We start from the raw sequence: 22,675 nt of genomic DNA, 5'->3' as shown, positions 1-22,675 counted from the left end.
TCTTACTTGGAAGGATGGTATCGGGGACCTTAGGTAGGGGTGGGTAGGGGTAGATTTCCGAAAGGGAGAATCTCTTGATCGGGTCCATAGGTATGTTGCTAAGAATAAATTCTTGAAAGATAGTTGATGTTAAGGTGGGTAATTAATGATGTATTTCATTTTGGAGGATGAAGGTTATGTCTCAGTGAATGAGGATATGTTTATCTGACTCTCGCTAAGGTTATATTGGTCGGAAGGAAGTGGAGAAGTTTCATTAGATATGCGGAAGGGAGTTTTTATTGGAAATGGGCCATTTTAACCTCCACTGATAGATACATGACGTCCTGCATCTTCAGGGGCGAGAGCTAGAGTGCATGTTTAGTTGCGTCGACGCAGAGTCATGGGATGAGACTTGCGCTTGGGTGAGTTATGTGTGAGTGCGGTAGGTGGGTTGTTGGTGGGAGGTGGGATTGGGTCGAGGTTGAGTTTGACCTATCTCAGCTTCTCTCCATGTATGGTTACGGTTGTGTGATCGGAAGGATCCGTTAGTAGAAAAACATTGTTAGGGGGTGAGCTTGTGACTGTGAAGGGACCTAAGAACTTGGGTCTGAGTTTGTTAGTCCTGGTTGAGTCTTTGACCATGACAGTGTCACCAAGCGCTATGTCAAGTGGAGTTGACCGTTTGTGTTGTTTTGTCTTTGTCTTTTCTTGGGCTTTGAGGTTTTCCCTGACTTGTTTGTAAATGGTTTGCATACCTCTTTTGATGCAGTGTGTGAGGTTGTCTAGGTTGTATAAGGGGGGGGGTTGGTTGAAGATTTGGTAGGGTAGGCGCATTGGCTGGCCAAAAATGATCTCATGTGGGGACATCTTTGTTGCGGAATTGACTGTGCTGTTGATACTGGCTTGTACCTGTGGTAGCCAATCTTCCCAACTGTCCATGAGATCGCTGACCAAAGGTCTGAGCACCTCTAGGACTTTGCGATTTGTTCGCTCAGTCAGACCATTTCCCTGTGGGTGGTAGGCAGTGGCAAATGTTTGGTCAATGTTGTAGAGGTGTGCTATTTCGCGCATCACCTCATTTTTGAATTCTGATCCATTGTCAGATAACATTGTGTGTGGTATGTTGTATCTACAAAAGATATTGTTAACTAGGGCTTTGGCTACAGTCTCTGCTGTTTTGTCTTGGAGTGGTATTAGGATTGTGTATTTAGAGAAATATTCTACTGCTGTGAGTATATAATTGGAACCTTGATGGCTGGTTGGCATTTTGAGTAGATCAATGCCAAGTGTTTCCCATGGCTCAGCAGGGAGTGGGATATTGTTGATGTGGAGTTGTTTTGGGTCAGGGCCTCTGAATTGGTTGCAAGTGACACAAAATCCTATGTGTGTGGTTATGTCTTTTGTCATATGTTGCCAATAGTATGAGTGCCTAGCAGTGTTTAGTGTCTTATCTCTACCTGAATGGCCTCCCATTGCACTGTCGTGTAATATGTGTAGGACCTTGGGAACTAGGCTCTGGGAATGATTGTTACATCTCTGGTATTAGTGGTTCTCCTTATAATTCCGTCGACCAATTTGAGTTCCTCTATAGGGACAAGTGGTCGGGACTGTAAGGGGGTTTGTGAAAGGAGATGTTGTTTTATTGGGGACCATATAGGGTCTCTGTCAGTTTCATCTCTGAGTTCTTGCATAGGTATGCATGTGGTTTGGGTTATAGGGGTGATATGAGTTTGTCTGCTTAAGCAGTCTGCCACAATATTAGCTTTCCCAGCTAAGTATACGATCTTGGGATCGTAATCAAGGAGAGTTGCTTTCCATCTAGCAACTCTCCCATGTAAGTCTTTTGAGTTAAAGAGATAGACTAGGGGTTGGTGATCAGTGAATATGGTTATCTTGTAACCTAGGATAAGAAACTTAAAATGTTTCAGACCCCATATGAGGGCTAGGCCTTCTTTGTGTGTAGTTGAATAGTTACTTTCAGGCTTATTAAGTACTCTACTTGCATAGGCTATGGGGTACTCTTTGCCATTTTCATCTTTCTGTTGTAGGACTGCGCCTATTCCTTTAGAGGAGGCGTCTGTGTAAAGAAAGAATTCTTTCTTCATGTCAGGGAAGGCTAGTACAGGGGCTGTGGTCAGAGAGTGTTTCAGTGTGTCGAAACTTTGTTGTTCTGTTTCTGACCATTGAAATGGTTCGCCTTTCCTTGTGAATTTGGTTAGGGGGGAAGCTATGTGTGCAAAATTGTAGATGAAATGTCTATAGTATGATGCTAGCCCTACGAAACTTCTCGTTTCAGTAGCGTTTCTGGGTATTGGGAAATTGTTTATTGTATCTATTTTATCTGTGGTGGTATGGATGCCTTGGCTATCTACCTTATGGCCTAGGAAGGTGAGTTCCGTCTGTAGGAATTTACACTTTCCTAGTTGGACTTTCAATCCTGTGTTTTTGAGTCTTTTTAGGACAATTTCTAGTGTGTGAAGGTGGTCAGTTTGTGTGGGACTATAGATTATGAGGTCGTCTAAGTAGACGAATAATGAGACTCCTATCATGTCACTGAAAATGCGGGTCATCAACCTTTGTTGGGTTGAGGGGGCATTCTTAAGGCCAAAGGGCATACGTTCGAAATGATAATGTCCTTTGTCAGTGGAGAATGCAGTTACGGGTTTCGATTCATCTGTTAATTCCACTTGCCAGAAGGCAGACTTAAGGTCGATAGTGGAAAATACTGTATTCCCGTTGCCAATGCATTGTAGTACATCTTGCATGGCGGGGAGGGGGTGTGGGTCAGATTGTGTGAGATTGTTGACTTTTCTAAAGTCCACAACAGGGCGTAAGGTTCCGTCTTTCTTAGGGATCAGTGTTGTGACTTTTTGACAAATGGTAGGAACACCAGTTAGAAGATTGTCCTGGATTGGTGGGAGGGGGCAGCTGTGACTGAAGGCTATTTAGTCTAGGGAGATGGTGGTGGGTGGAGAGGGGGGCATCGCAAGCGTTGGTGATATCTAGGATGTAGGTATAAGTTAATGGATTTCTAGTGTTTAATTCCCTTTTTGAGGCCTCTTTTAAACACTTTGGTGGGAGTTGAGAAAGATAGAAACCTATCTCAAAGAATGTTAGTAAGTTTTCTATTGTCATGACTCCAGCCACTCCACCACGGGTCCAACATCCGGGTCCTTTCGCTGAGCCTTTTGCAAACGCGGGTGGATGTCGGTGTCTCTAACATGCACAGCCGTCCATCTACAGACTTCCAAGGGGTCATGGCGAGTGCAGTGTGCGCAATTCGGAGCGCATGGGAGTCTACTCAGGCTATCGGTATTGTTGTGCACCCATCCTGGCCGGTGTTCCATCCGGTAGTTATGTTGCTCCAGCTTCCCAATCCAACGCACTAGTTGCCCTTCTTGGTTCTTCAGGTTCTTCAACCAGCGAAGTGCCGCGTGGTCGGTTCGCACCAAGAACTCTGCCCCATACAAGTAAGGGTGGAAATAGTCCACGCTTTTCACCACCGCCAACAGTTCTTTCCTGGTAACACAGTAGTTTCTTTCGGGGAGGGTGGGGCTGAACTTCTGTCTGTAATAGGCGACCACTCTCTCCTGACCGTCTTTCTCCTAAGAGAGCACAGCTCCAATCCCCTCTGCACTGGCGTCGCAGTCGAGGATGTACGGGCGGTTGGGGTCAGGATAAGGCAGCACCGGGGCGTCGATCAGGGTTTCCTTCAGCTCCCCGAAAGCCATTTGGCATGCCTCATCCCAGCAGAATGTTCCTCCCTTGCGAGTCAGCTGGTAGAGTGGAGCAGCTATGGTGGCAAATCCCTGCACGAACCTGCGGTAGTACGTACAGAAACCAAGGAAACTTCGTACCTCCCTTACTGTCTGCGGTACTGGCCAGTCCTTGACCACTGTCACCTTTTCCGGGTCTGCCCTCACTCCGTCTTGTCCGACGATATGACCTAATAACTGCACTTCACGTTGGAACAACATGCACTTCTCTGGGCTGAGCTTCAGGTTTGCTTCCCTGAAGCGCTGCAACACTTCTCTCAGTCGTTCCAGTTCTTCTTCGAACGTAGCCCCGAACACGATCACATCGTCGAGGTAGACGAGCGCTGTCCTCCACTGTAGTCCATCCAACACGAGCTCCATGAGACGTGTGAAAGTCGCGGGATAAGATGCCATAAGAAAATGCCGTCTTTCCCTTGTCCTCTTCCGTCACTTCCACCTGGTGGTATCCGGACTTGAGGTCCAGAGTGGAGAACCATCTAGCTCCAACCAGCGCGTCTATGGTGTCGTCCACACGCGGCAATGGGTAAGAGTCCTTCACCGTTAAGTCATTCAGCGCTCTGTAGTCGACGCAGCACCGGGTAGTACCATCGTTCTTTTTTACAATGACTACAGCTGAAGACCATGGGCTCTGAGATTTCTCCACGACTCCCTGCGTGATGAGCTTGTTCACTGCCCCTTCCATCTCTTGCCTTTTTGCGGGTGCTGTTCTTCGTGATGGGAGTTTCACTGGAGGGCTGTCGTTGGTGCGGATGTGGAGCTTCACCAAAGCTGTGCGCCCCAGATCTGCATCACCAGCAGAGAAAACATCCGCGTAGGAGAATAGCATGACAGCTAACTTACTTTCTTGTGCATGATCAAGGCATCCAGTATTTCGCTTCAGCAGGTCCTGTAGGTAGGTCGGTACGTCACAGCTGACGGGCATATTCTCCCACTGGGTCCGCTCATCATTTCGAGTTGATCTTACCCGCTCTACTTCTGTACATGCGCCCACCTTAGTCCCTTTCGATATGTGCTGCTCCTGTCCTGACAGGTTGGCTATAAGGACTGTCACTTCGTCTACTCCTGGTCGTACCAACGTGCGCCCTACCATCAGAGCCTTTTGCATTTGAGGGGAGGGAGAAGATTCTACAAGACCGCCGTCTTTCTTCATCTTGCGGCTTAGCTTGCACTGCACGCTTGTCTCGGATAGAGGATGTACACTTATTGTGACAGTCGTCACTACCTCTACGCTCCCTTCGTCTTCCAACAATGGCACTTCAGAGTCCCCTGTACACATTTTCATATCCTCGAAGTCCAGCTGCGCACCACTCTTCTTCATGTAATCGAGGCCTAAGAGACAGGGGTCTTCGATGTCTGCCACGTACGCAGGCAGACACATTGCCCACCCCTATCACTGCTTCTACGGGCCCTCTAAGTTTGGTGCAGTGGCCAGTCACTCCACACAACTGTTTTGTCGCCATTGGGAGATGGCGTCCCCCTATTACGTCGGTCCTCACGAACGTCTTCCCTGATCCTGAATCTACGGTGAGTCTACAGGGCTCACCATCCACTGTGCCCTCCACCTGTACAGCCTGAGGAACAGATTCGCGGCATCTCTGCGGGAGTGGGGCCTGGCGTCGTTTTCCGCCGAAGCCGTCTTGTTGCCGGTCCTCATCTGCGTGCACTCGTTAGAGTAATGGCCCAGCTGCCCACATCCCCAGCAGTATGGCTCGTACACGTACTTTCCTCTCTCTAAGGAATGAGAGCAAGACTGCTCGGCACACTTCCTCTTCTTATGTCCCTTCTTGCCGCACTTCCAACAGGTACCAGTAAATTCACGGGAACCATTTCCGATTGTCACCTTCCTTGCGATGCTCCTTCTGGCACGTAACATTGATGTCCCTGTACTCATGTCACTTCTCGCGTTACTCGAGCTCACAAACGACTCGAACTCTAGAGCTCGAGCTAACGCCTCTTGTAGATCCTTCACGTAGATCTGCAGCTGAGGGTTTCCCAGAGCGTCCAGAAACTGGTCTCTCAACAGCACGGTTGTCACATCCTCTGAGGCTTACAATGTGCCGCTAGGTTGGCAACGGCCTCACGGAGGGCAATTACTTGTGGCGAGTCAAGCAATTTTGAGGGTGTCATTGATGGGACGGCTCTTGGGTGCGACTGAGGGGGTGGTGGTGGCGCGTATGCAGTCTGGGAGGTGGCCACCTGAGCGCACTTCGTACATCCGTGCCATATATTTACATTGGGTTCGTGACAGCGGGGACATTTCCACATGGATGAATTTGGAGTGGGAGTGGAAGTTCTTGTCGTGCCTGAACGACTTATATGCTGGGGAATAGGGTTTGCTCATATTCGAAGTCTGGTCCGTAGATCATTTGGTGGCGGTGGTATGGGTTTGGGTGGATGTTAGGGGGTGGCGGCGGTGGAGGCGACTGTGAAAGGGGGCTGCGGTGGCGGCTGTGATGGCAGTGGTGGCAGTAGTAGCAGTAGTGGCAGTGGTAGTGGTGGTGGACTAGATAGCATGGAGCAATGGCTGCCAAGGTGTGGTACCAACATCTTCATGCACTGGCAATGAAGGCCAATGTTGTTCAGTGATGTCCTCGCCGTCACTGAGTGCGAGGTCGGCATCAATATCGGTGAGTGTGGCAGGTCCAGAATAAGCCATGTTGCCTCAGCAATATGGCGGAATGTAGGCAACTGGTGCTTGTGGGGGTGCAGTGACGTGGGTATGACGTAAAGACACGTCATACTCCTATTACTGCACATACGCGTACGGGCAGAGGACAGGGAGTTTTTGCCCAAAGATAGATTTTCTTATGGCAAATATTGACCAAGTCCTCCATCACTCATAACTACTTATACCACAAGACTGACGTCAGGTGCTTACTGTTGGGCACAGCTAAGGCTGGAAGACTGTAGCTCGCTGGATCTTCTATGATTTCTTCGAAATAGCAGGAGGCCAATTGCGGGTGTGTCTACATTCAGGTTCAGCAATGGCCGATCATACACGATTGCATTTAACAACACAATTGTTTGAGTTCGGGCAAGGACAAGAATATATTTACTGTTGATAACGCTGATAGGGAAGGTGAACTGATATTTGTGTCCCTCTCAAGGAGCCAATGGTCCTCCTATAAGTTTAGTCTTTTGAAATAGCTTCTTTGTTTGTTTGATTTTATTGTTTTTTAACATATTTCTAAGGAAAAAAATCCCTCTCTCACACCCGTACCGGTAACTTGTGATTGTATGGCGTAACTTTGAGATACCAAAACCTCAGGAGTCAAGCACAGAATGAAATAAAACACATAGATCATCTTTTCATCTTATTAAAACTAGTTTGTGTATATACAAGTGAGATTCCTGATGAACAAAAATATACGTAAAATAACAAGTACAGCGAGAGGAGAGTAAGCGAGAACAAATCACGAAGTTCCAGGTCAAAGGTCATTTTGGCCACAGAATCCGGCGCCGCAGTTGCCACTTTACCTCAAGAGAGAACAATTTCGTTGAGGGTGGGGAGCCTACGCCTGGAGGTGCTGAGTAGCTGTGGCCGAAGCCGCCGTCACACAGTCAGTGCTGGCGTAATCGGAGAGGAGTGCGGGATTCGAACCCGCAACAAGGCGAATATAAGAGATTTTGTTCATCTTGGAGTGGGGTGAGCAAATACACTTACCCTTGGCGTTCATTATTATTATCATTATTTCTTTTTTTTTAGAAATATATTTGTTTGTTTATTACTACCCAATCCAAGAGCTTCACTGCACTGGTGGCATCATATCGGAAGCGTGCTGGTCTCTGATTTACTTAGTTGTGGGTTCGAGTCCCGCACTCCTCTCCGATTGCCAGCAAGAGTCCTTCAAGCGCAACATAGGGCAAAGGTGACGGCTTCGGTCACAGCTACTCAGCGCCTCATGTCGTATTAGGCTCCTCACCTTTTGTTATCTCGTTGGGATTTCACAAGCATCCTGCGGGTCCTTAGTGAACAAGCCAAGGTTTCTTAGCTTCTCCAAGAAGACCGGTTTCCGGTAATCGGTTACCATTTATCGGTTGCTGGTTAACTATCCGGTGCAGGCTGCAGTGAGGGCAGCAAGGGTGCACAAGGCGGAGACGGTTACAGCGGTTCCTGCGTAAAAGGACGTGGTGTAGACGGTTAATGTCGAGTAGATCGTACTGTTAATGGTGAAGATCTTCCCGGCGTCGTCTTTTGTCTCTTCCTCCTCGACGGCAGATAGGTTACCCTTATCCTGGCTCGCGTCCAGGTCGTCAACCCCGGTCTCCCACGCCTTTTCCAGGTTTCTGTGGTTAGAGAGAAAAAAATATATATAAGAATGGAGGAGACTGCACGAGACCATAGGGTCTACACTAGGGAGTTGCGTGTTTATTACCACAGGCCCATGGCCCCTAACCACCTTTCATCCCTATCCATAAAGCTATCTAACCTTTTCTTAAAACAACTGATAGTTTCAGGGCTCACTACATGTTTACTAAGTCTATACCATTCGTTAACCAACCTGTTGGTAAAGCACTTCTTGTCTATTTCCTTTGCAAACCTAGATGTGTCTAAGTCAGACCCACCCACTACTACGAGTCCTGCCCTGCTGTCTAAATACGACAACCTTGACTTCATCATCAGAGGAGGAGGCACGCCAAAGAGACAGAGAGATCCGTCAAGGGACGACAACAGTTCAGGACCTCGGCGCAGTGTCCCTCCGCCACATGCCAAAATTGTCCCTTCACCTTACACCGTTTCAACTCGTCTGAACAATTCCACCTCCTTTCTCGTGGCAAAATCGAATCCTCCTTTTTTTTTTTTTTTTTTTTTTTTTAGAGGGGGTATGGGGCCACTGGATCCAGCACCAATGACATTGGCACTACATCCCTGGAGCTCCTCCCCAAAATATAGAAAATATGTAAACATGGGAGAATGATGATGCGCGGGCAGATTTTGTGAGCGTCTTCTTTCCTCAGGGCATAAATCACGTTTGGTACAAGGAATCCTATTGTAGTGAATGAAACATCCTAGCGACAGAGTCTCAGCCCGGTCACGAACATTTTACAAATAGGTCTGCTCTAGTTGAAAAAAATTATATACATATATACTGTGTGTGTGTGTGTGTGTGTGTGTGTGTGTGTGTGTGTGTGTGTGTGTGTGTGTGTGTGTGTGTGTGTGTGTGTGTGTGTGTGTGTGTGTGTGTGTGTGTGTGTGTGTGTGTGATTTGGTTTAAGGTCGCGAACTCCCCTTATCAGGAGGCTAGGACGATACCCCTTACAAAGGACTTTGTAGCGTGGCATTGAATGAACCACGCCCTTGGTTCAACTCGTTGGCGGCGGGGTTCGGACTACCCTCACTTCGACCTCCGTCGGAAGTAGCGACGCTCTAACCATGTATACAAACTGAATTACATAAGGCATTCTTTCTTAAACGAAGTTTTGTGTATTTCGTCTTATCAGCTGGTAGGGAAAAGGTGATGCTTTGAATAAACATAGAGAAATATAAAAAGATAAATAAATAATAGACGTGGAAATGCCAGTGAAGAGTACTATAGATATTTGCTACATTATAGCGACAGTTAGAAGGAGATAAATACTCAAGTTTAGCGAGGTTCAAAGGTTACTAACTACTCATAATTAGCGAGTGTTAACCTACTTACTCTAAGATTAGTTAAGGCTAAGAAGGATATACACTAGATTTCAGTGTGGCTTACTAAAATTCTCCCCTAGATGGGGGGAATACCATTAAGTTGCAGTCACAAAACTGTAGCAACAAATAACGCCTAGCGTCTGCGAGTTCCACAAGAAACTCTGTCTGTCTACATAGTAAAAGCTTCTTACCCTTTGCGAGTTGGGAAGCCAAGTCAGAAGGCGCCCACCCACACCCATCCAGTTCACATGGTCGTGGGCACGACGTGTGAAAGCGTCCACAGACACTCCATAGTTATTTGAGAGCACGACGTCGTGTCATGAACGGCCCACGGTGAGGGGTCGATACGTGTGAATACGAGCCTTAGATTTGTGAAAGAATGATTCCACAAGAAATACTCACTCTATGTCTGCGAAGGCTGCTCTTCTTCTCCGGCCGGTGCAAGTTGGGGTATCGATGACGGAGAGGCAAGTAGTCACCATGGAAGTGGTTAAGGTCGTAATCACAGATTGTGTGAACTTGCTACTGACAGCCGCAAAAAACTTGCCATTCTTCTCGTTTGGAGCAGAGCCTACGGCCGAAGCCACCATAAGACCCAAGATGAGGAGTTTGAACTTCATTTTCTGAAAAAAAAAAAAATGGTATAGCTTTTGTTCATCCTTTTATCATTATTTGTATTATGAGCTCCGATGATGTCAAATCTCCAAAACAATCTTCATGGAGATATAACAGAGGCGCACACAAGTCGTCAGTTACCATTGACCAAAAACAATGTTACGTTCACAGTGATCAAATAATAATATATAATTACCATATACATACATACACACACATACACACACACACACACACACACACACACACACACACACACACACACACACACACACACACACACACACACACACACACACACACACACACACACACACACACATATATATATATATATATATATATATATATATACATATATATATATATATATATATATATACATATATATATATATATATATATATATATATATATATATATACATACATACATATACCAAGGCTTTTTCCCCCTTACAAGGGAGGTATTTGCGAGGAGAGTGTAGAAGGCTGGTAAATGTAGGTAGACAAATGAGGTAGAGGGGTAGGTGGCGAGAATTTAATTTTTATGAGTTGGGTATTTGGTAAACAACAGTTCATAATCGAAGGAGTTGCACAAGCTCGCTCTCTGTCTAATATTTACAAACAGTCGCCGGGGACCTGATTTCATTATTGTATAATGTTCATTTTTATGCTGATGTAACAATATGTAAACTGAAACTTAATTGCTTCATGATTGCAAGATCACGACCTTAGGGGAGGTTCTTGAATATAAAATTAAAGATCATTGGACTAAAGAAATCATGACGTCATTGCAGAACTAATCTAGTACCCAAATTGAGTATTCCCGACGGGAGTCCTCTGGTGTACCTAAGAGAATCACATTGTAAAAGAATTCCTGAAGAAAACCAAGGAAATATATCAACCGTTTATATACCCCTCCCCTATACATATACCAAGTGGAACTTGACAAAGTCGGATGATCTGAGGCATGGGGCCTACAAAGGGCCTACAGATGAAAATAGTGAGTGACTAATCATACGTAACAAAGACGGTGTAGAGTAAAGAGGAGAGTAAAAAGTAAAAGCACGAAAGAAAGACAGCACATAGAGACGACAACAGGGCGGTGACAGGCGACCGAAGTGGCGGGAAGCTAAGGACGAAACGAATGAAACGCAACGCCACTAACGAAGAGATTGGTGATTGAAATTAGTGCAAAATACTACATCTAAAGAACTTAGTGCAAGATACGGCTACGAGTGTACGGGTACACCAACCTACAGAAATACGCAGTACACACAACCACGCAGTGTACACAACCACGCGCACGCTGACTACGAGGGGGCGACTACAAGGAACAGTGAACGAGAGGACTCCGAGAGGGACGGCGGGCTAGCGAACGAGGGGACTACTAGGACGACGAGCTAGTAAACAAGGGGACTACTAGGAAGACGAGGTTGACGTTCGTGTGAGGTACGCGCCTTACGTGTGAGGACGACTACATAGAAGGCAATCGATTCAAATCGACTTTAAAAACACTGAAGATATGACTACGGGACAAAATAAAAGTTTCTCAGGTTACTAAGTTAATACCATTTGCATTATAAATATATAAGTTTGATGACATAACTGCAGAAAAGCTATATAAATATCTCAAACAAACATTAAACTTTGGGGAGATAGCTTACCTTCTTCAAGGTTATAGTAAAAATAAAGCAATTAGTCCATATGTAATGACAGTGGGAAGGCAACAACAGAGAGAAAGTAGGAACAGAGGATCTGAACATAGAGTTAGAAGCACATCAATGAATTCTAGAATTGAATTTTACAATTGTAATAAATGGTGCCATAAAGCACAAGAGTTATTATGAAATTATTTGTAGAAACTGCAAATATGAGGGTCGTGATGAATATCATTGTAGAAACCCACCTTTCTGTTTGCCTCATCAGAGAATAGGATGTAGAACACAGGATTGTAGAACAATGCCAAATTTTCTATTCATCCAGAAACAAGAGGAAAAACACCCAGACACAGAAAAAAACAACACTACAGGGCTAACCATAGAAATACAAATACATGTTATTGTGTTAGGGACAAGAGTGATAGAAGGGTGAAAGAAAACACCAACATCAAAGACAATTATAAACTGACTATAACAATTGGAGGGACTTCTGTAGGACTTCTCATTGTGGGTAGATTGTTCAATAAACTTATTCAAATATTTAATGATAAATGATCTGCAGTTAATCTATAACTAGCAAAGTTTTAAACCTAATGAAGCTAGGAGTGAAATTCTTGGAACCAATCCATTATTCATTACAAAGAGTAACTGGAAGTTAGGTTGAATTAGAGGTCATCTTATATGAAATGAACATTTACATATTCCAGTGATAGTTGTAGAAGAATCTGTTTTCTTAGGAGATTTATTGATAGGATTTGCAACTATGAGAAAAGAGAGTATGATAATATGTGCTGCTAAGTTAGGGATCTTAGTGAAATCACATTTAATCACACTTTTAAATCAACCAGACTTAGAGCCAAAATGAGTAATAAGAGAATCCCTTGAAATAGATAGGGAAGGTAACAATGTTAGACTGGATGATAGCGGGGCAGAGGGGTCCAGACAAACAGAAAATAAAGTCTCAAATAGTGAATCCAACTCAGATGTTCAAGAAATCCCAGAAATTACTCATTCATCAACTACAAAAGAAGCTTTGCTAATTGTGGAAGGTGGCGTAATAAAGTTGACAATTAATAGGGTAGAGGTGCAGTTGAAAGGACTCACTGTAGACTCTGAAATTTTAACCATCCTAGAATAAATTAGGATAAAAGGTTTGGAATTGGACTCAAGGATTTATAAGACAAACAAGAACATGGTAGAAATATTAATGATTAATACTTTGAATAAAGACAGTCTAAAGAAAAGGTATACAAATAGGATGTTTTCAAGTTTGTACAAAACCCAGTAAGAAATTAAATGAGAGTACTGAGGGGGTGGAATCACGAATTTCATCAATCTGTTCAATTCAGGAAGAAACAAAATTGGGAGAGAAATACAAGAATCAAGTAGAACCCACTAGTTATCCTGAGTTGGATGAAAGCTTAGTAGCATTGCTCTTGAAGCACAATAAATCAATTGCCTTGCCGGGGGACGCCTTGGGCAAAACAACTGTTTAAAAATATCAGATCAAATTAAAACCAGGGACTCAACCTATCTATATACCTGCCTATAGATTACCACATTACAAACTAGCAATTATAGATAAATTGATCACTAAAATGTTATCGCAGGATATCATTGAACATAGTAAAAGTGAATGGAATTTCCCTTTGATTCTGGCGCCAAAGGCAGATCCATGTGTCCAGTTATTGATTATAGGGAATTGAATAGATAGACTGTACCCGATAAATTACCGTTACCGGTAATTGGAGAAATACTTAGGAATTTGGGAACTGAGAATATGCATTTTAACACTATAGATATCAAATCTTCGTTCCAGCAGATCAAGTTGCATGAAGACTCACGAGAATTCATATCCTTTTCTATACCAACGGGACACTATTCGTTCAAACGAATGTCATTTGGGTTATGTAATAGTCCATTAACTTACATAAGATTAATAAATACAGTTCTAGATGGGTTGTTAGGAAACACTACCAGTGTATTTCTAGATGATATTTCAATAGTCTCCCAAACAGCATCTGAGCACTTTAAGAAATTAGATTTGGTATTCTCAGGACTAGTTAAAGCAGGATTGAAAGTGAAACTTGAAAAATATGAGTTTTTGCTGGACAGTGTTATTTATCTGGGGCATAGAATAGACAGGCATGGACTTAGTACAGTGAATTCAAAGGTAGAAACAGTAAAGAACTATCCAGTTCCGAACAATGTAGAAAATGTTAGAAGTTTCTTGGGACTGACAGGATGTTATAGGAAATTTATCCAGGGGTATGCATAGCCTTCTCTTTGGTAATGGAAATGATTTTATGACTTTCCTTTTTTGGCTACCTCCCTTGTAAGGGGGAAGAAGCCTTGGTATATGTATGTATGTATGCATAGCTAATCCTTTAAGTTTTTTGTTGAGGAAAGATTCAAAATTCACTTGGGGACCTGCATAACAGCAAACTTTTGACAAGTTGAAAGATAAATTTACTAGTTCTCCAGTTCTCATATTTCCTGATTGTGATAAGTTCATTCTTTGTACTGATGCGTCTAACATAGAGTTAGGAGGCATACTGATGCAAGAGAGAACTGGAACGTTGAAACCGATAGCTTACACATCTACCCTTTGTAATAATGCAGAGAGAAATTACTCTATAACAGAAAGAGAAACCTTATCAATGATATATTCATTGGAAGGTTTTAGAGATATGATACTGGGATATCCAATCAGAGTGTGGACTGATCATACAGCTATTCAGAACTTATTTAAGCATAAGAATCTTAGGGGCAGATTAGCCAGGTGGTTTACTACACTTCAGTGTTATGAGGTTAAGTTTGAATATATTCCAGGTAGAAAGAATGTTGCAGCAGATGCACTATCTAGAAATATTAGCCAACCAACGTCAGGGTTGATCAATTTCATCTGTAGTATAGATGAACTAGTAACATTAGATGAGGAAATGATAATAAGGGAACAAAGAAAAGATAAGACTTGGAAAAAAGTAGCCCAGAATTTGATGAACCCAAGAGGTAATCCTCCAAAACTACCAAAAGGGTATAAGATAGAGGAATTTCATTTGAGCAATGGACTTTTGTATAGAAAAACAGTTGTAAGTGGGAGGGGTATTTCTAGGGGCCCAGTGAATCAGTTGGTAATTCCACAAACTCTTCTACAAGAGGTATTAAAGTTACTTCATGATAGTGATTGTAGTTCACATTCAGGAAAGGATAAAACTTATAGACAAGCACAACTCAAATACTTTTGGCCAGGTATGAAGAAAGATATGTATAGAAAATTGTTTGAAATGTGCTAAGATGAAAAGAAATACACCTAAACTTGCTCCTATGTTATCATATCCCATCCCGCAGAAACCTTGGGAGAGAGTTCACATAGATACACTGGAATATCCTATGTCTGAAAATACTATACATACATACATACGCACTGAAGATGTAATATACGAAAGCGCTCTGCTTCGTTAGTTTCCTTTTTCCAAGTGGTCTACTTTGCATAAGTGAACACACGTACCTGTGTTCTTATTAGTAGCATACATACATACATATACCAAGGCTTTTTCCCCCTTACTAGGGAGGTAGCCAAAAAGGAAAAGGCATAAAATCATTCCCACCCATTCCATCCCTGAAAACACTCCACACCCCTCCACCAAATTTGGGAATGGATGCTAAGAGGAGACTGTATGAAGGAGTGATTGTGCCAACAGCACTGATGTCTGAAAATAGATATAAATATCTATTTGTTGCTATTGATTATCTTTCAAGATTTTGTATTTCATAACCCATACCAAATAAGAGGGCTAAAACAATTGCTTCAGTAATCTATGATCAGATAATCTGTAATTTCACTACCCCTAAGATCTCAGTTTCAGACAATGGTACTGAATTTAATAACAAAATTTTGGAAGAATTATGTTGGTTAAGATTCATAAAGTAAATATACTAGTGAATCATTCTCAGAGCAATGGAGTTGTAGAGAGGTTAAATTAGGAAATTATTAAATGCCTAAGAGGTTTGATAAGCCCACATAATATAACTTGGGATACTTGGATTCCTTGTGTTAAGCATAGCCTAAGCAACCAAATTAATACAAAGACAGGAGAAACACCCTGTTTTGTTATTTTGGGGGAAGACAAAATTCTCCCATATGAAATATTAATTGCAGAACAAAAACCTGTGTATAATATTGATGATTACATCTCAAATAGGATACATACATTTCAAGCTATACATCAAACAGTTAGAGAACACATGAAAGAGTATACACAAGAAATGAGAAAGAAACAACACAAAATAGCACATAAAATAGAATTACAAATAGGAGATTTAGTCACGGTCAAATTACATACAATTTATAATGAACTTTCACCGAGGTGCTCAGGTCCTTATAGGATAATTGATTTTGCAGGTGGAAATAAATACAAGATCTTACACTTAGAAACTAGCGAGGCGTCATTTAGACATGTAGGTGATTTAAAAAGGAAATAAAAATCAACTTCGATTTTTTGTAAAGGCGCCGCTGCCAGTTATCTAATTGGGACCCGCACTTCCCAATGCAAGCTTTGGGCACAAGCATAACCTACTCACCCAAGATGTGTATAGGAATTATGTTGGTTATGTGGTGCGATTCCATATACAGTAGTTAATTTTTAAATAAATTACGTATTATACATCAAATTGCATTGATACAATAACATCAAAGGATGTATAGGATACATTGATTATAGATCAGGAAAAAGTGTCGGGAACAGTGCCTCTGCAGCGAGGAAAACAGGAGCTGTTGAGTGTTGTTCCCATTGCAAAATACTGTCCTCAAAACTTGAAGTGTTGGTAAATTACCTTCGACGAAATACATGTGCAATCTTTCGCTAAGATACCCACATAGCCTTTATCTTAACTAAACCAGACAATCTAATCCAGACACTAACCTTGTTTGGTTGACTCACGAGCAACTTTTCTTGGGCGCATGTGTACCAAGAACTGAGGTGTTCATACCATATATATATATATATATATACATTATATGGTGCCCCCAACCCCACCCCTATGGCCGTTAGGCGAATCCTGTTCAGGGAAGGAAATAGGGTAAAATAATCATGGGACGGACTCTGTTTAACATTTAGAGGAAAATCCGACAAGGAAACTATAGAAAAGTGTTTCAAGAATAACTCCCGAGTACTTGCGTATGGCATCCCGTAGGTGATGGGCGACGACACAGCTCCGGTGGACTATCTATTTGTTTATAAATGTATTTATTTATTTGTTTTAGTAGCTTTTAGGTTGTGAGAGATGGTACTAGCAAAAAGGAATTAAAGAAAAAAACAGTAATAAAGAAAATTAGTTGCGGCATATAATTACTCAAAGTACCGTAGTGGTTACCACAACTGAGAGTACCAGTAATTGACCAGTCCTTTGACTGCCAGTAGCAAGATAACTAGTGTAGAAAGAACCAGTACCAATAATACCAGTACCAGTAATACCAGGAGTGAGAGTACCAGTAACAGGAATGTACCAATACTGAGAGTACTAGTACTCGTGTTGAGACAACTAGTACATAGAGATTCTAACCAAACTTGACAGAGTTGAGCTGGGGCTACATTGGGCTTGAGTAGTGACTGAAAGGGCTAATCTGGTGCTGGATTGTTATGGGGCTCGTTTTGTAACCCTTCAGGAAAGAAAGAAAACGACCATAGGAAGCATATATTTCTTTAGTCTACAGAAAAAGTAACGAAAGATCGTTCTAACTATATCACAGAACGAAAAAGAAAACAATGCGTGATATCACATTATGACATCACGTGTCAGACATAAGAAGTATATCCTAGGTGTTACGTCACAAGTATATAGGACACAATATATATATGACGTCACGTACCTGACGTCACATTTAGGACCTCAGAAAACGGAGTCTGAGCCTCCACATTGTTGTGATTTTTTTTTTTTTTTTTTTGCTAAAACCAAGCGACTTTATTCAGGTAAAGGGGGTGGGGGTTAATGGGGTAAAGGGAGGGGATTTCTTCGGGTGACTAGAATCCCCCGGCGACATTGGTCGGAATGAATTAACAGATACACGTCACTGAAACAAGTGACTTGAAGATTTACTGTTATTATTATTTTTCTATAATTATTTTCTATAACTAATTTTATAATCTTATAATTCATTTCATATTTTTGTTATTCATTTTATAGTTATCAATTATATCTATATATAATTATTCGCAATTATAATTGTAATTTACAACATATAATTAGTAATACATTGGAACAAAGACCATAGCCAGCTTTATATATATATATGTATATATATATATATATATATATATATATATATATATATAATTATACGTATGTGGCAAACCCCATGGTTTGGGGGGGGGGTTAATCGGGAGTGGAAGTGGGGGGGTGGAAGGGTCTGGGTGAGGGGGGGGGGACCGTCTCCCCAACCCCTAAAAGAAGCATTCTCGCAACGAAACAGAAACACAACGTACAATCGGAATTTAAAGTTCAGATATTTTCTTTCTTAATCCCACTGAGAGTGAGGCCTTGTTCACACTAGCGGTTTGAGCCGCAGGGATTCAATTACTCTGTAAGTCAATGGAAGTGGTCACACACACTGCAGTACCGCCGCGGTTTCCGCACGGTTCAGACCGCTAGTGTGAACAGGGCCTGCAAGCAGGGGCTGGCGGAGGAAGAGAAGGAAGAGTACGAGAGTTTCTTTTAAAAGACTTAAAAATCCCAAGACGAAAACCTGAATTAAATATATAATAAGGAATCACCAAATCTAACACACTAAACAGGAATTATACATAACTACACTGGTGCACTTGATACATTTTATCCTGGCTGCCGCCTGCCGACTTCATCTACTCTAAATGAATCTAGAAATCGGAGAGGTGCGCGGGACTCGAACCCACAACTAAGCGAATGCGAGACCAACACCCTTCCGATGACGTCAGCAGTGACGTCACAAGAACAACAAAAATATATAAATAGATAGATAAATAGATAAATAAATGATAAATAAATAAATAAATAGATAAATAAATGATAAATAAATAAATAAATAGATAAATAAATGACAGCCTGGAGGAGGTTAACCTACAGAATCACCGACAAGAGCCAAAATAAAAACAAAACGGTAATTTGATGCAAAGATCCCTAAATTGATTTCTTTTTACTTTAAGGAAGTTACTTTAACGCCTTCCGTACTGGGTGGCACTGTTGTTGTTGTTGTTGTTGTTGTTGTTATTATTTTTATTATTATTATTATTAATTATTATTATTATTATTATTATTATTATTATTATTATTATTATTATCATTATTATTATTATTATTATTATTATTATTATTATTATTATTATTATTATTATTATTATCATTATTATTATTATTATTGTTATTATTGTTATTGTTATTATTATTATTATTATTACTATTATTATTATTACTATTATTATTATTATTATTATTATTATTATTATTATTATTATTATTATTATTATTATTATTATTATTATTATTATTATTATTATTATTATTATTATTATTATTATCTTATTTATCTATTTATCTATTTTTGTGTGAGTCGTGCTCTTGTGACGTCATGCTTACTTTGAACTCCGTAACTGCTCTGGGTGTCCATTTTCGTCTTTCCTCAGAACAACACCAATTGTCTAAAAAACAGATCACCAGTTACCCAAGAGTTACCCAATAGTTACCCAAAGTAACAAGAACTCCACAGCATCAAGCGTCAACCACCAAACAGGAAAATAAAATCCTCGATATCTAAGCCTCGGTCCGAGAACCGAATGCCAGTCTACAAGGTGGTGACATTGTGAAGGTGCCTTTGGGGATGTACGTCCCCCTTCTCTCTTTCCTTTCTCTCTTTCTCTTCTCTCTTTCCCTTCTTCTCCTCGCTCCCGCTTCCCCTCTCTTCTCTCTTCCCTCTCTCCTTCACTCTCCCTCTCTCCCTCCTTCTCCTCCCTTCCCTCTCCCCTTCCCTCTCCCTCCTTCTCGAGCAAGAAGGTCCTTACACTCAAAGTATTTACTTGAGTACAAGGTAAAAAGGTCCTTAGACTCAAAGCTCTCCTTGAGGAGGAGGTAAGAAGTTCCTTACACTCAAAATATCTCTTTGAGTAGGCGATCACCCTCGATAATGGTTTGGAGGGAGATACATGGTATCGCATTCTGGAATGCTGGGCTTCTTCCTGACCGGTTTTGAGTTTTCGGAGCAGTTGAGGATGAAGCTGATTTCCTTCCATAGTTCGTGCCAGAAGGAATCCTGTGATGGAAAAACAAAAGAATGGAGAAGATGGCAAGAGACCAAAGGCCTACACTAAGCAGTTCCATGTCACCTTACAACCTGCCATCCCCATCCATAAAGTTATCTAATCCTCTCTTAAAATAAAACATTGTTTCAGAATGCGGTACATGGCTACTAAGTCTATTCCATTTGTTTACCACCCCGAAGGATAATCCATTTTCGTTTATTTTTTATTCTTTTATTTTATTTTTTTTAAATAAGAACGGACTTGAAACGTTCTATTGTGTTATTTCTTTTATCTATTTCAATTCCTTAAGAAGATTTAGAACGCTCTATCGTGTTAGATATGTGTGCGTCGTAAGATAGAATTATAAAATTTATGTGTACTGGTACATGTGGTTTTCGAGCGTATTATAAGAAAAAAATAGAAAAATAGGAAAAGTATAGATGATTATATGCATAGATTTGAAAAATATAAACATATTTTGTATTAATTGGAATATATATATATATATATATATATATATATTTATATATACATTACACACACACACACACACACACGCATATATATATATATATATATATATATATATGTGTGTGTGTGTGTGTGTGTGTGTGTGTGTGTGTGTGTGTGTGTGTGTGTGTGTGTGTGTGTGTGTGTGTGTGTGTGTGTGTGTGTGTGTGTGTGTGTGTGTGTGTGTGTGTGTGTGTGTGTGTGTGTGTGTGTGTGTGTGTGTGTGTGTGTGTGTGTGTGTGTGTGTGTGTGTGTGTGTATGTGTGTGTGTGTGAAGGGTAGATTGTTGCAAGATGATCGAAGGGAATATTTATTTCTTTAGATGTCTAGTGCGCAGACGCGCGCACGCACGCATTTGGTGCAGGATGAAACACCAGACGTCTTCAGACAACTTCCAAGGGACCCACCATTGTTGTCGGACCTGACAGTGGTCATAGAGATCAAGCGCTTCTGACCTCACCCGGACATCTGGCCCAAGCGGCCGGGACACCTGCATCAAACGTTTGCCAAACTGCATGATCAGCATACGTCAAAATTATATTTCTTTATGCACTCCCTTTGTAAATATGGACCCATGCATGAATGCTGAGTGTCCATACTCAGTCCATGCATTGTACATTGTAGCAATAGGATTGTAGACTGTAGAAATAGGAGAAAATAGATTATTATAGCAAAGTGTAGTGGCAATAGCCACTATGTGCCTGTAAATAGAATTTGGCAACTGTCTGAGTTCTCCTCAGAGTTGCTCCGGAGAATGTAGCACGATTCTAGACGAGGACATTAAAGCCAACAAACCGTCACCTCGTTTGTCTCACCAAACTCATGTAGATCACAAACAACAAATCTACAAAATTCCAACTCCACGTCCCAGACGTGGCCCCTGGGTAATGCCAACGGGTCTCTGGTCAGGAAAAGACAGGCCTAGCAAGCCGCTTTACCTGTGTAACCCTTGTTCGTGATGACGTTGATGAGCCTCAGAATGAACGGATCTTGACAAGTGACCCTGGCTATGCCCACCGGTCGAATAATTGTAGGAAAAATCTGAAGGTCACAATACTGAACATTGGTATTTTGGAAGAGGACGTTGTCACTTACATGGAGGAGAAAGACATTGATATCATAGGACCGAGTGAAACAAGAACAAACGGTAAAAACAGACGTAAGATACAACACGATTTCGAACTTATTTGCAAAGGAAGTGCACAGAATGCTAAAAAGGGCGTGGACTATCTTGCTACCCCTCCTTTGACCAGATCGATCTCCCACGTTGAATTTACAAGTGAAAGAATAGTCAGTATTGTATTTGATTCGGGAACAAATGGTAAACATGCTGTTGTGCAAGCTTATGCGCCTCAACAAGGTAGACTCGTGAATGAGAAAGCGGAATTTTACCAAGATCTAGAAAACACACAAGGTCGTAGGCCATCTTTGCAGAAGCACTGTAAGATCAACTCACAGAAGCAGCAACTGGTTCGACATAAACAGTGGTCTTAGACAAGGTTCAACATGGACTCCGTTACTAGTTGAGACAGTGGATAAGAGATTGCAAGATATTACGGAGGAATGGAATGTAACACTCTTGGTTCATGGGATGAAGATCAGTCCGGTAAAATCAGAAGTAATGACAGTCTAAAAAAAAAAAGTCACTCTTAATATAACTATTAGTGAATGTGCTGTGAAACAAATAGGGTCAATTAAATACTTGGGTGCATAAATCAACCAAGAGGGTAGGATTGGTCACGAACTTACTGTACGCATTAAAAAATATTTAGAAAAAAAACAGCCTCCTCTACCCACTTTTGAAGAGTATCTTCATACCAAGAAGGTTAAGGTAACTATCAACAAAACCATCCTTCAATCCATACTCCTGTACGGGGGAGAAGCATAGACAGCAACTACGAGAACTAGATCAAAGACCCAGGCAACTGAGATAAGGGCTCTAATATCGATTTATGGGGTCACGAGGCGACCAGACGAGATTGGAGAAATCAATATTATTGGAGACATCAGTATTATTGGAGACATCAGTATTATAGTCAACGGAAACCAACTGAGATGGTTTGGCCATGTTAGAAGAATGGACCCCGTAAAGAGACCAGCGGAAGTCATTGAGTGGACGCCACTGACAAGGAGACCTCTCGGAAGACGAAGGAACAGGTGGCTAGACGATGTGAAGGAGAATCTGCAGCGCCGGGGTGTATCTTGTGTACAGGTTGAAGAACATGGTACC

General features: G+C 41.7%; 2 protein-coding genes across 2 annotated transcripts in view; both read right to left on the bottom strand.

The window, feature by feature from the left end:
* Positions 1-7,056: 7,056 nt before the first annotated feature.
* Positions 7,057-16,630, bottom strand: LOC143035562 (uncharacterized). The gene is made up of 5 exons (XM_076202430.1): positions 16,591-16,630; positions 11,914-11,978; positions 10,816-10,881; positions 9,790-10,010; positions 7,057-8,042 (listed from the first exon to the last, which is right to left on the bottom strand). Exons 1-5 carry the CDS (start codon positions 16,628-16,630, stop codon positions 7,805-7,807), a joined length of 630 nt encoding a protein of 209 aa, XP_076058545.1. The 3' UTR covers positions 7,057-7,804.
* Positions 16,631-18,272: 1,642 nt separating this feature from the next.
* LOC143035774 (glutamate receptor ionotropic, kainate 2-like) overlaps positions 18,273-22,675 on the bottom strand; it is a 76,247-nt gene continuing 71,844 nt past the window's right edge. The window contains exon 19 of the mRNA XM_076202718.1: positions 18,273-19,946. Coding sequence (XP_076058833.1) covers positions 19,809-19,946 — 138 coding nt within the window. The 3' untranslated portion in view covers positions 18,273-19,808. The remainder of the gene's footprint in view (positions 19,947-22,675) is intronic.

The sequence above is a fragment of the Oratosquilla oratoria genome, chromosome 19, assembly GCF_046742065.1.
Source record: "Oratosquilla oratoria isolate Oo_2021 chromosome 19, ASM4674206v1, whole genome shotgun sequence".
NCBI lineage: Eukaryota > Metazoa > Arthropoda > Malacostraca > Stomatopoda > Squillidae > Oratosquilla > Oratosquilla oratoria.
This window is presented reverse-complemented; position numbering and strand designations above follow the sequence as displayed.